Here is a 15206-nt window from a genome sequence, read left to right on the forward strand (position 1 = left end):
TCTCTGAAAAGGATATCTGAAAAATGTATAGCCAATAAAGAAGACCCTAGTAAATGGAGAAACATAAAATTCTCCAGATGAAACTTACTTCTATTAAGATGTCAGTTCTCTTCAAAATGATCGATATATATATATGTGTGTGTATATATATATATATATATATATATACACACACATATATATCTATATCTCCAGTGCTATCACAATAAAAACCACAGCAGGAGTTTTCAAGGAACTTGACAACCTATTTCTAAAAAATAAAAATAGCAAGGATGCTCCAAAAGGAGAAGAAAATGAGGTGAGACCGCCCTATCCCATAGCTTCTACATAGATGCTATGTAATTAAGACAGTGTCATTTTGGTTTTATAGGTAAGGAACACAATCAGAGAAGTAGAGTAGTGGCCCTAGAGCTCATTCATATTTTATACCTAAACAAAGGCTACAACCCATTTTTCCTAACACCCACGTAGACAGTTTTTCACCAGACTATTCTGCACCTCCTGTATTATTTTCATATGCAACATTCCATTGTCTTGTTAAAACTTATGAAGGCTTTAAGATTTTGCCCTCCTTTCAAAGTAGCATATTAGCTACCAGAGTTTCGTGCTGTTGACTGGAGACAGGAGCCTCCCGGGTCAGAGACATCAACCCTTCTTGTGCCTCTTGCCCTAGTTCCTGCTTCTGCAGGTCAATGCCAAGAGGGCCACTAAACATCTGCCCATCTAGTGGGTTGTGCTACACGAGAGGCATTATATGCATGTGTGTATGCATACACAGTTATGTGTATATGTGTGTAATGTGTACTAGTAGTTAAATAAGAAAAATTAAAAGATCACCCAGCATGCCTCACCTAACTTATGACCGAGCTTCATTCAGCGTTAGACTCAACCTAAGAAAGGTGACACTTGCCATATTTCTGAACTCCCTCCCCTTTGTTCCTCCCCGACTACATCTTCTTCTTGCCCTTGCGAATTGTTGTCCTGAGTTTTCTTAGTTTCATCTCCTGTTTTACCACATGCACATTTCCCTATAAACAGTAAATTGTTGTTTTTTTTTTCCTGTTTTGAAATCTAGATCAGTGGGATAATACTGTATGTGAACTGAACGATATAATGTTTTAAAGTCAGTTCATGTCAGTGCAGATAGCTTAGATCATTTGTTTTCCGTGATGCATACATAGTATTCCATTGTATAGAGAGTCAACTTTTTTTTTGGTATGTTCTACTCGATCAATGTTTGGCTTATTCTCCTTGTCCAAAGGTACAAGAAAAAAAAAATTTGAGTCTATATCTAAGAATCATATTGCTATCTTAACACATTTTTCTTTTCAACTTTATTAGGTAGAGTTCAATTGATTTTAAATGTGACCAATTTACACTTCTATCAACAATATGCAAAAATTTCTGTTGTACCACATTGCAGCAACCTTTTGGTTGTCATTCTTTTAATTTCTGGTGGTATGGTTAGTGTAAAATTGTACCTCAATATTAATTTTTTAAAGATTTTATTCATTTATTTGACAGAGATCACAAGGTAGGCAGAGAGGCAAGAAGAGAGGCAGAGGGGGAAGCAGGCTCTCCACTGAGCAGGGACTCTGATGTGGGGCTCCATCCCAGGACCCTCAGATCATGACCTGAGCCAAAGGCAGAGACTTTAACCCACTAAGCCACCAAGGCGCCCCATTGATATTAACTTTTATTTGTGTATCCTGATTACTAATGAAATTTTCATATTATCACTGGCATCTCATATTTCCTCTTCTGTGAAATGTCTCCTCATGTCTTTTTCCCAGTTTTTATTTAGACTGTTTGGCTATTAAATTTTGCTTTTCATATTTAAGTCTTTGATTCATCTGTAATTATTTTTTTGTTTATGGTGTGAGGTTTTTCATTAGGATTTTCCCAGCATCATGTATTGAATCATGTACACTTTCCCCTAGTGATGTGCAAAGCCAGCTAACTTGTAATCAGACTTCTGCATATGATATGGTCTGTTCTAGGGCTGTCTTCTGTTCCTTTGCTCAGTTGTGTCCATCTGTGTTATAAAATGAAGGGTTGAGTAACAGAGTCTCTAAAGACAGCTAGGATAGCTTCCAGTTTTCAAAGTCAAAGATTACAAATGTAAGGGGGAAAAAAATGAAATGCATAGTCACAGAAAGAAGAAATGTGAAAAAAAAGTCATTATACAAATGTTAAAGATACAAACTGTGATGACAGCAAGTACAAAGTTTGTTTCATTTGTATTGAAATATTTATCTGTAATATACCATAAAGTGAAAATTCTCTTTTAACTTGTATATCAAAGAGAAAACAACCCCACAAAGAAGCTCAACTAAAATATTTTCATGATATACAAATGCCATTGAAGTGAAAAGTCTTCAATAAGACCACCCAACCTTGACAAGTGTATTCACATAGGATTTAAAGAGTAATATTTGTATGACATATAGTAGGTGGTCTTTTGCATGGGTGAAATACTCCAGCTGACTTTGGTTCATGAATGCTTCTGGAAGAATTATGATGGATTTCTACCTGGCACACCATAATGTTAGCCTAAACTAATTCTGCTTTCAGAATTGCATTTCTTCTTTGTGATGAAGTACCCAAATTCCTTTAATCCTATGTGTGTGTGTGAGCATCCATATGTGTGTCTAGGTAGTATGTACCATGAATACTACTTTTTCTTTTAAATATTTATTGTTTATTTTATTGACTTGGCTGTCAGGAAGCTTAAATGTAAAATTTTTAGCGCTAATCATAACTTAGGTTTTCTGGCACAACTACATTCCTTTATTTGGCTTTTCTTTCTCTATCCCTTATTTCAAATCATTTTATTCTCTATGTACTCTGTGCTATAAATTACCTTGAATTATTTTCAGAAGTAGATAAAACTGATGAATGCATACATACAGTACGTGTCTTCTGATTTTAAAAGAAACATAGCTTAAATAAGGTTGCAAATTTCTTGGATCATCAGAAAAACATAACAGAACAAAAGATGCCATTTAAAATCACATCATTAAAAAGAAGCAACTTGAAAGACTTTATACAACAGTTACACTCTGTTTGAATTTCAAGTATGATAACTTACTTGCATATGTCATCTTCTGGGTCTTCAAGCCCAAATCTTTCATCAAATGTAAGTTGTATCCATACATTTTCCTCTGCTGCTACCAGTTTCCATACCAAGACCATATTTCTTGGGTAAGTATGAGGAAATCTTGGGCTGTGAATACTTCCATTAGTAGACACAGTAATGATTCTCTCATGCTGGGGATCTTGTACTCCTAAAGCAAAAATATAGGAAGAGACATACATTTAGCACAGATATCTAAAAAAATGACAGGCTTCAAAATAAATGTTTTTTTTTTAATCATCCATATTTTAACTCAAACAAGTGTTGGGTATGCCTCATATGATATAAACCAAGTGCCACTCTCTTCAGAACTCACGCAGAAAAAAAGGATATTTTAACATGATTGAGTAAAAACCTGTGTGCATTTATACTCAAAAGAGCATAACCCATTAGTCTTCTTAATTACTGGAATGCCCAACTACCACCCATGGATTCCCCAAATCACAATAAAGCTGACTTAACATACAAATCTCCAAGAACGAATAAAAGATAAGTCATATTAAAATAAAAGGAAACTCCCATATAACTCTATTTTTAAAAATACAAGTAATGAATTTTCCCCCATTCTTTAGCAGCAATTACAGCAACTGCAGCAACTTTTCACTGAGTGTTTGTTACTCACATCACATTATTCCACATAATACAATGTAATTTAAGCATATTGTTCCAGGGGCGCTGGGTGGCTAAATCAGGCTGAACCTCCAACTCTTGATTCTGGCATGAGCTCGAGCCCCTGTGGGGCCCCACGTGCAATGGGGGTCTGCTCATCTCTCTCTGGCTGATCCTCTCCCTGATAGTGCTTCCTTTCCCTCTCTCTCTTTTTCTCTCAAATAAATAAAATCTTAAAAAAAAATAAATGTTGCTCTAAGAAACTTCTAGAACTTAAAAGACTGAATATCAAGGGTCATGTATTAGTTAGAAGGTTATTTAGGTTAAAGAATAACCTGTTTAACTGTTAAAAAATAACTTTAATGAGTTGCAGTTATGAGTCTTAAAGCAGCTTTTTCATTCACTTTGACTATTTCAACAATCTGGTAAGTATTATTTTATATGATCTAACTTATAATTAAGAAGAGAGAGTAAAGACAAATGTAAGTTCCTTTGAATATACACAGTTCACATTAAGAGATATATCATCACATTAGTAAATGTGTTCATGTCTATAGAATTTTTAAAATTAAGTAACTTAATGTTGCCATTTTTCTCAATGCCTGAATTTGTCCTCAGCCACAAGTAACGTATTCAGAAACATGTTCTCTCTCAGTGGATGCCAATATTTAATACTGCTATTGGTTATATTAACTTATATGAAATAATCTACTTCTTTTATGCACATAATTTAGCACAAACTACTAGGTCTCCAAATAACAAAGAAGGATCTATCAAGTTAGATGAATTCTCGTCTGTACTGACAAATTTTCTTTTAAAAATGATGAAAATTTACTGTTATATTAAGTTAATTACCTGTTTTCAGAGATTTCCTTTGAAACTGAAATATTCCGCACCCTCTAAATTTCCTTCCAATAACCTTGACATTTCAAAGGTGTTTATAGCAGCAGTTTGTATCAAAAGTCCTTCTCATTTTTTTTTAAAGATTTTATTTATTTAATTGACCAAGAGAGACAGTGAGAGACAGAACACAAGCGGGGAGAGTGGGAGAGGGAGAAGCAGGCTTCTCGCTGAGCAGAGAGCCCGATGCGGGATTCCATCCCAGGACCCTGGAATCATGACCTGAGCCAAAGGCAGACACTTAACGACTGAGCCACCTAGGCACCCAAAAGTCCTTCTCATTTTGATAACTAATACTTTTTAATGAATCAGTTTTCCCAATAAGATTTATTAAAATTTATTATTTGCCCCATTTTGTCTAAAAAATACCTTATATAATCCAATGCACTCTACAAATATAGCACTGCTTACTTTTTCATACAACCTAGAAAACTACATAGCTACTAAAAGATTTGAATTCTATTTTTACAACCAGCCAAAAAAGCTCATTGTTAAAATGTATATTCTTAAATTTTGTTTACATCTTTTTTTTCCCTTTATAATCCACAATTCCATACAACTGTAATTAAACATAATTTAAAGACTGATCATTTAGGCGTTCTTTGTGGTAAAGGAATTGTAAATTTCCTTTTAAGTTAAATTACTGCCCCCAAATTTTGTCTTTAAATGCAGTGAGGTGTGTCACCAAATACATATGATTTACACACGATTGTCAAAGTTTTATGTAAATCTCAAACTACTAGGCCTATAATCAGAAAAAAAAGAAGCAACAAACATTAAGTTCTACCAAATTAAGAGTCTACATTTATAGTTTTGTCGTTTTAAAAACAATAGTTTTAAAAATACAACTTTACTGATATTTTGAGGAAGAGACAAGTATATATTTTGTAACTATTTTATTGAATATTTACTTTTCTTATGTCTGGTGGACAGTATACTCAAAGAAAAATAGAAAGGAAATAAAACAAATGTTTGTAGTAAAATCACAAAAATATTACAACATGCTCCTAGCTATGTACTCTACAGAAGAATAAATCTTGGTTCATCTTAGACGGTGAATTTAGCATGAGAGATGAAAATATATATAAACAGGGACTTAAAAAAATTATATGTCTTTATCTTGCCCAGACCCTTTTAAGAAAGAAGTACTGAAAACTAAAATGAACCAGAAATAGAAAAAAAAAAAAAAGGAAAGGGAGATTAATAATGTAGATACTAACAAAAACATTAACTTGGAAAGATAGCTGTACCCTTCCTGTCCACAGGAGCATTATTTACAACAGCCAAGACATGGAAACAACCTAAGTGTCCACCAATGGGTGAAGGGACAAAGGAAATGTATTTTATATGTATAATGGAATATTACTCAGCCATAAAAAAGAAAAATGCCATTTGCAACAACATGGATGAACCTTGAGGGCATTATACTAAAATAAGTCATACAGAGAAAGACATATACTGTATGACCTCACATGTGGAATCCTTAAAAAAAAATCAGCTCATAGATTCAGAGAACAGATTGGTGATTTCCAGAGTGGGGGAGTAGAGGGTGGGTGAAATTGGTGAAGGGGGTCAAAAGGCACAAATTTCCAGTTACAAAATAAACCACGAGGATGTAATGTAATATACAACATGATGACTACAATTAATAATACTGTATTGCATATTTGAAATTTGCTAAAATAGTAGTAGATCTAATAAGTTTCTGTTGCACACATACAAAAATTTCAACTATGTATGATAATAGATGTTAACTGGACTTATTGTGGTGATCATTTTGCAATGTATATAGGTATCAAATCATAATGTTGTATACCTGGAACTAATATGATGTTATAGATCAATTATACTTTAGTAAAAAGAATGATGTAAATACTATAAGATTATTGACTACACATGTATACATACAATGCAATTATATTGAATCATATCTATGTTATTTGATTAGTTTAGCATTAAGTCAAAGCAATTTCACAATATTTGCTACGTATATCATAGTATCAATCCCTTTAAAGATACATTTACTATGACTTTAAAGATACATTTACTATGAAAGAGGGTAGGAATAAGAGAAATAACAAGCAATAAAAATTATAGTACTTGAGGGGCTCCTGGCTGACTCAGTCGGCAGAGCATACAACTCTTGATCTTGGGGTTATAGGTTCAAGGTACCCATTGGGTGTAGAGACTACTTAAAAATAAAAATAAAAAAAATAAAAATTATAATGCTTAAAAATGTATTATTAATAAAGAGAACGCTATAAAAGAGGTTTCTAGATAGTATGTCACTCATAAAAAAAGACAAATCCATTATCCTTTCTCCATACTAATGTTTTAGGTTGACTGTTGCAGAAAAGAGCTATAGGATTAAGAATTATATACAACATTTTAAATGAAAATCATTCTATTTTCTAGGTCTTCTTCTTTTTAAATTGGGCTCTATACCCAGCATAGAGACCAATGTGAAGCTTGAACAGTGACCCTGAGATCAAGACCTGAGCTGAGATCAAGATTTAGATGCTTAACTGACTCACCCACCCAGGCACCCCTGGAATAAGAATTAGATAAAAAAGAAATGTCTCCAAAATTGGTTAGTTTTAGAGTTTTAAAGAACTCTGGTTCCTGTTTCACATGGGCAAGACTGCAGCAACATGTCTCCTGTAAACTGGTAGACTTCGCAGATATCCTGTGCAATTTCTGATGTGTTTACTTCCAAATATGCATTATTTTGAAATTATGTTTTTGAAAAAATTATTTTCCAAATTCTTACTTGATAAATACTTACATTCATTGGTCTCATTCTTTCTTCTTTCTGCCTATAATAATCCTTGTTTATATCATTTTTGTTAGTCTGTTAATACAGTTATCTTTGCTTTTGCTCTTATTAACTCTCAAATTAACAACTTTCAATTTTAACGATGGTCAAAATCATATGATACTCCCCCCCACGCACACATGCCTACAGTTTTATTGACTCCATGAACTGGCACCTTTTTGCCTAGAAAATGCAGAATAATCTCACCCTAATCCTACTTGATGATGTAGAAAGAAGATGGACTTGAGCTGTATAGCACAAACCAATCTCTCTCCATAAATTCCAATCTATATAAGAAGTACCCCATGTTCATGTTTAATATTTAAAATTCTGACTATTCATCCCAAAGTACAATACTATATACTACATTGTACTACAATACAATAATATCCTAGATAGGCTCAATCTTCTCTTTCCCATACATTTCAGACAATAGCAAATTAAAGACAATAGCATTGTCTACCTCAAACTGTTTACACATTATAAAACATTTTCACTAAGGAAAAGAAAATAAAGGATTGTTAATATTAGGTGAACATAAAGCAAATATAATTATTTAAGATATGCTCAACTGAGTTTCTTGAATTTATCCCAGAAGATGATCACTTTATTCCTCAAGGTAATGAATAGTCAAAACTTATATATTGGAAACCTATTATGTTTCCTGCTCCGTTCCAGGTGCTTGGGGTAACACAAACAAAACAAAGCCTTTTCCTCTTAATGTGACAACTTCCAAGACTATTCGTTAATATCATTCATTCCTAAACTAGGTATATAGTAACTAATGTTCAGCTGCCAAAACCTCCTTCAGATGTCTCTTCTTTTAGAATTCCGTATCTGACAAAAACAGAGAAGGAGACAAACCACAAGAGACTTAACTCTAGGAAACAAACTGAGGGTTGCTGGAGAGGTGGTGGGGGGGATGGTAACTGGGTGATCAGTATCAAGGAGGGCACTTGATGGGATAAGCACTGGGCATTATATGCAACTGACACATCACCAAATTCTACCTCTGAAACTAATATCACACTATATGTTAATTAAATTGAATTTAAATAAATAAATAAAAGAATTCCATCTTTGATTCCCATTGTACGTTCCCTTGGGCTGGCATGTTTTAATGATAATGTATGGGTTTACCTTCCTTACCTTTACCACATTATTCATTCCTAAACTGTAAAGGCATTTTACTTAAGTCCAGAAGCTAACCACTGGTCTAGCTCTGTGCCTTGCCCATGGCACTAATTCATACACATTGATAGTGCATATTAAAAAAAAACAAAACAAAACATATCCCATGGGAAGAACATGTCGGAAGGCAAATTTACATATTATGTCAATGTTTCATTCTCCATTCCTAACATCCTAGTGACTGCACATGATAAAGATAAGATTTTACAATTTATACACCTTCTAATTAAGGCCCCTTAATTCATTTCTGATATCTTACTCAAAGTCCATCTATTATAACCTACACATATATTTCAGCTGAAGGTGATAGGTCACAAAGTACCCATTATTGAGATTTGCCATTTCCTTATTTTGCTTGCTTATTTTAAGAAAGTAAACCATGTCCTATAATTTTACCACACTCCACGAATTCCATAATTATAGTCATTATTTTATCTTAACTCTGAAAAATGAATAAGCTGATGATAAAAGCTGTTATTTTAGGCAAGACACTTGATATCAGACTTTGCTTTTTATAAACTAAAGATAATCACAAGCTGTTTTAAAGTTTATATGAAGTGATAACTATATAATCACCTTGATAACTAAATCAGTATGTATGTGAAGCAGAAACTTTGTCCAAAATATGCTAATTAAAATACAATGAGAGAAAATTTATTATCAGATATCAAGTTTTCCTGATGTCAGTGAATAGGAGATTGCTATATAAGATAATGCAAAATTGGTCATGTGTACAAAGATTCTAATTTTGCAATGATCAAATTAACTGAGCAACAAAGAGCGATGTTTAGGCAGGGATTTCAAATTTCTGATTCCATTCTACAGGCTCATTAGGAGGTTTGTAGAAATTTTGCCATTTCCTTGACCTGACATTATCTTCAAAAAAAGGTTTAAATTATATTGCATTTACTCAGAAGCACAAGAATTTACCCTTTAGCCGTGATAATAACTACAGGTGATAGTAAGAAATGGGGGTCTTTGTTCAGGAAGTTCATAGCATATCTTCCACATGCAATGAGAAAAAGTTAATATGGTGAGTATATCCCTAACATCCCCATCATTACTATGAAGCAGCCACTGGAAAAGAAGGGCTGGGTTGACCCTACCCAGAAGCATGCCCGGAAAACCAATATAAGCCCATTTCCCTCACACATGTATGATTTTAATGGGCCAATCAGAGCGAATCCAATGCCTTTTCTTCAACAGTTGAGAATAAGATCATCTCGGGTGAAGAAGTGAGATCCAGAACTACTGTAGCCATTAAGCTTGTAACAAAATCCAGTCGGATGAAAAAGTCAATGCACAGAAGTAAGCAGATAAATGACAGTGCAGAAAAATGGAGCTAGATCCCAGATCCAACTACACAATAAGTTCATTCCATGTCTGGGCTTCTCAGGTCCATGACTAAATAAATCACTTTTATTACTTAAGCCAGTAAGATATATATATATATATACACATATATATATATACATATATATACATGTATAATTTGCAACCAAAGTCATTATATAGTGAACATGTCTGAGATTGCCTGCGATGGCCTTCATTTAGTCCTGTGATCCTGGTGTGATTATTATCAGTGTTCCCTTTTCATGCTCTAAAATACCTGATTTAACATCATAAAGAACACAGCCAATAAGGTCTATAAAATTCTTCTGGTATTGAGGTAAGAGATATAGAATGGTAAAGATTTGACAGCATGGTATTTTAGCCTTAAGGTGAGGGTAAAAGTAACTTATTTTGATTTTACACAATGGGATACAATATTTTCAAATGAAGGCTCAATTATGAAAGATAAACTGGCAATTATCTTCTTACCTATTATATCACGGGACAAACAGCCAAGTATATATAAACACAGAGTCTCAGTAAAGCTTTTATTGCATACCAATTAATAATGAATACAACTGTATACACACCCCACTGTAGTGAGCCATGTTTAGGCAATGGCATAAAGTTTATCCTGTGTTAAACTGTGCACTATTTTAGATATCCCAAAAAGGCCAATCAGAATGTAGAATAGAAATAAGTTAGGAGTAATTCACATTACAAAATAAGCATTCCCTTTAAAGATTCAGTATTTATTTCATTTTTCAATACTTAATCAACTCTCTCATTGAAATAAAACTATTATTCAATGTAGAAAGTTTATATAAAATATGAGAAATTCTGAAACATTTTAAGCTGAATACATTTATATGAAATGATATCATGACAAAAATTGGCTAGTGTGATTTAAGCACAAATTCATAATACATGACAAATAAACAAGCTTACTTAAGAGAAAATACATTCACTAAAAAACCTCATCTGTTTTGAAGACTCAACATCTGTCTGTTTTCTGTCTGCACTGGGCATATAACTTGCAACATTCAGACTGGAGTTTACCAGCAATTTCAAATATGGACGTAGCTACCTATTTCCTTGTGAACAAACAATGGTTAGATACTACTGACATTCTGATGGAAAGGTGTTTAAAATTCATCAGTGAAAAAAATAATGAAAAGGTAATCGATACAAAGTTACTCTTTCACAGAAAACACGCAAGTAAGGCCATTAGTTTATGCCTTTATTGAATATTTAAAATATCTTTAGAATTCTCTTTTAGGTTAAGCTTTCAATTAAGCAAGACAAATGATTCCTAAGAAACTATTAATAAAGTAGGAATAAATTTATTTCAGTCTTCATATATCCAGCAATCATTTATGCTGAAAAATGAGGCTACCATTTCCCACTTACATTAGTGTTTCATGTTCACAGGTGAATGCATATAATGTATAGCAATAAGCCTCTGATTCTCTTATGAATAATACAAAAGACAGAAAAATAATGAATTCAATCACTTCTTTACAAATCATGTCCTCCTATCTTATGTTTTAAATGTTATTAACTGCTGCTGATAAGTGACATTGTTTGCATTTCCATAAACAATATTTGGGATTTATAAATTATTTTTATAGCAAGATCGTTGGTTTTGGCAGTAATTCCACATAATAACATCAAGAATAAATGGAGCATTTATACTGGGACATGACTGCCCCTTCAAAGGCTAATTAACCAAACTGTGTTCATGAATGTTCTAATCTTACTGCCCTGCTGGAAAACACCACTGCCTCACACCATACTACCTCAACAACTCTTGTCAATCTTGAAGTCATGTTAAAATATAAATAAGATATAAACATGAGATTTTAAAAGAAATGAAAGCCATAGTTAATATTAAAACACATCATTTTGGTGGGAAAATAGGTGGCCTAAATTTTACTTCTCAAAGCAAAGATATTTTTAATTGGCTTGAATATGTCCATTAACAGTACTCTTTAGCAACAGCTAGCTTTATGACAGTAGTTTCAAAATTAAACCGAAGATCTGAGGGAAAAGTTCTAAGAAGAGAAGCTGAACCTAGATTAGAACAGATTCAAGATACACACTTTTATTCAAAATAGAAACTGAACTGGACTTTAAGGAATCTAGCAGAAGTTTCATTTGTGAGGAATGGTTATTTTTCAACACATCATTATCTCTAGTTTCTTCAACCATATTCAAAAATACCCACTTGCCTATCTTCTGATCTCAATGAAGACTTTGAGGATATTTCTGTCAGATTGGACACTGTCAGATGCCACAGAAGACTTGAGAGTTCTTCTTTATGGTATTTGCACTATTTATATGAGTGTAATCCCACAGCAGCAAATGGACTGGCTGCATTCATGACCTCCCAACAAGTAAACAGACCTGTTTGAACACAGCATTTCCTTGAAAATTCTTGTTCATGAAACCCAATTTTGATGTTGAAAATTCTCCCCCTCCCCCATATTCCCCATAAATGAGAAATGGTACACTGTCCCCCAAAATGGAACAAAGATATGGAAATAAATGCCCAGGGGTCGAGGAGAGCAGGAGAAAAGGAACAGAAAAAAAATTAATTTAACCACAACAGGTTTAACAGAACTCATTATCTTAACAAATGGCACTCAATCTTATTCTCAAGTTGAGAGAGGCTTTTTAAGAAAGATATGCATGACACAAATCTTAAAAACAACTAAACTAATCCTTTAAATACATGATTTAAATTTATACACATCTATTTCTGCACAATTACACAAACTAGCAACTATTTCAGAGCAGTTATCATACTTGAAAATTCAATTGCAATGTTATATTCTTGTTGAAAGTCAACAAAAAAAAAGTAAGTCAACCAAAACAAAAGATTTCTGATGAAGAAGCCATATAGCAACAAAACATAAGAGAAACCTGATATAAATATATATTAAAACTTTTATTCATTAATAAGACATTTTTCATTAAGTACTTTCTGCCAGAAGGTACTTAATAAAGGATGGGGGAAATGTCTAAGAAACACCAGAATCATCCATTACACTTTGAGAGATACACTTCTACTCTGTATCACAACAGTGAAAATAAAATGCCAGGGACATCATCCTTTAACATTTCAGAGAATACAGAAAGGAGAAGAATAGAGACATTTCAGTAAGCACACTACAGTCTAAAGATCATTAGGAATACAGTAACAACACAGGAGCATTGGGACGACCAGGTAAAATTTACAAGTACAAAGACAGAAAAACTCCCAGTATGAAAGAAAGGAATTAAAATCTGTACTAGTTCATGTTATAAAATCAGATAAGAATATTACACCACCTAAACAAATCCTCCTCTTTAATATGGTTCACTACATCAACCTTAATTACGTCAGAGTGCGCAATAAGAAAAGCTTAAAAATTCAGAGTAAATAAAAATATATGTTTTGCTTACCTTTTAAATGTTCTTTCTCCTCTTTTCTATGCCAGTCCAGATGCTTGGGTATAGTTCCTCCCTGCCAGTAGATGGAGATAGTAAAATTGAGTCTTTTGGTGACCTCACATCCTAATCTAGGTGGTTCAGAATCTTCAATTTCAGATTTTGGAAGTAAAAAAATTTGAATGATTGAAAAGACACATAAAACTTGTAAAAATTATTATGTGAGTCAGTCAAATGAACTTTTATTCATGGTCATTTGTACCAATCTTTAAGGCACAGGGTCTTGGCTGGCATAGAAAAAAATAAAAGAAAGAGCATTATTTTGTAGGATAAATTCCCTCGACTCTTCATTCTTCCCAGAGCTTGCTCATTTACTCAACAATTATCTATTGACTACAACTCAACAGTAGCTTGCAAGTTCCTAGCCAGATGCTTTCATGCACATTATCTACTTAATGTTTTTAACAACCCTGTGAAGAAGTCATGATTGGCCCCAAAAATCTTGTCCCAGAAACTGTATTTTTTAGTTCCATATGGTGAGCTGACTGTTGGCTTGCCAAGTTCCTGTAGTCCTCCCGATGTTCAGTTAATGGCTTCTCAGATTTAGGGAGAATGAGTTTCTTCCTCCTACTGATAAAGGAGACCTTGAAGTTGTTGAAAACTCACTTGGTATTTATAAAAACTATTTGTGTGTTATTTTGTTTCAAATTAGTACAAGACATCTAACAGCTTCTCAGGCAGAAAATCAAAGGCAAAGTTATAGCCATTTTACGGAGAAATAAAATGGGGTTCGGGAGAAGGGTTTCACAAAATATTTTTTTCTTTAAGAAATTGTGCACTTAATATCGAATTCAAAGGGATAAACACTAAAATTTGTGATTACTAGTAATGTCTTATAAAAACAGTAAAACTAAAAACATTTTCCAAAGATACTAGAGGACACATAGGCACATCCTGAGGATGATAAAGAAACAGAATGGAAGAACATTCAAAACTGAATTTAATATTAGTGATATCACAAAATAATTGGTTTCATTTTTTTCACCTACTTTAGTAAACCCAATGAAATTTTAATTAAATAGAATATTTACCTAATTCTTATCACAAGTAAAGTCTAGGTTTCAATACTCCTGGTAGTCAAGATTCATGATTTTACTTCAACATGACGCACTTGGGGAAAATAGGGTATCACACAACTACTCCAACAAAAGTAACACCATATTTTTTTTGGCTGTCACACGACCTTAAAAACCAAATATATTATGCAAACTTTATTACCGTGAGAATAGTGTTAGTTGGCACAGTAAGTTGACCATATAATTTCTTGACCAAACCAAATATTTTTAAGAATAAAAGATGATGGTATTCATTGTGTTGGGACAACAGACAGAAACTGTGATGTTCCCCAGAAAACATGAACATATGCCTACCTAATGAAAAATGACAACATTAACTTTCAATCCAGAGCTTTTGAGCCTAAATCTTAATCTCTTTCCATTCTACCACAAGACTCCAGAAAATCTTTTAACCTGGATATTTATGTGATTAATTCTTAAGTATATGTTTTCCTATTAGCATCCCCATTCAACTTAACCCACTGAACAGAACTTCTTCTTTGTTTTCATAAATTTGGTAATATTATTACACTTATAGTACTTTATTTCAAGGTAGGTTAAAACAAAAACAGCAATCCTAAAACCTTTTCTGTTGAACTGCTTTTTTAATGGTTTGAGATGCATTGCTAATATTACCAATGAAGCAGGAGACATTTTGATCAATTATTACTGATTT

The 15206-nt window shown here is 33.2% G+C and overlaps 1 protein-coding gene across 3 annotated transcripts in view; it reads right to left on the reverse strand.

Annotated features, from left to right (window-relative positions):
- PDGFC (platelet derived growth factor C) overlaps positions 1–15206 on the reverse strand; it is a 196816-nt gene that overhangs the window by 83569 nt on the left and 98041 nt on the right. For 2 of the 3 annotated variants that reach the window (XM_032862978.1, XM_032862997.1), the window contains exon 2: positions 3092–3287. In XM_032862978.1, coding sequence (XP_032718869.1) covers positions 3092–3287 — 196 coding nt within the window. Of the gene's footprint in view, positions 1–3091; positions 3288–13430; positions 13492–15206 lie in introns of all 3 variants that reach the window. The other variant, XM_032862988.1, reaches the window with a different exon arrangement.

The sequence above is a fragment of the Lontra canadensis genome, unplaced genomic scaffold (genome assembly GCF_010015895.1).
Source record: "Lontra canadensis isolate GAN:19392208 unplaced genomic scaffold, GSC_riverotter_1.0 scaffold1, whole genome shotgun sequence".
Classification (NCBI taxonomy): Eukaryota; Metazoa; Chordata; class Mammalia; order Carnivora; family Mustelidae; genus Lontra; species Lontra canadensis.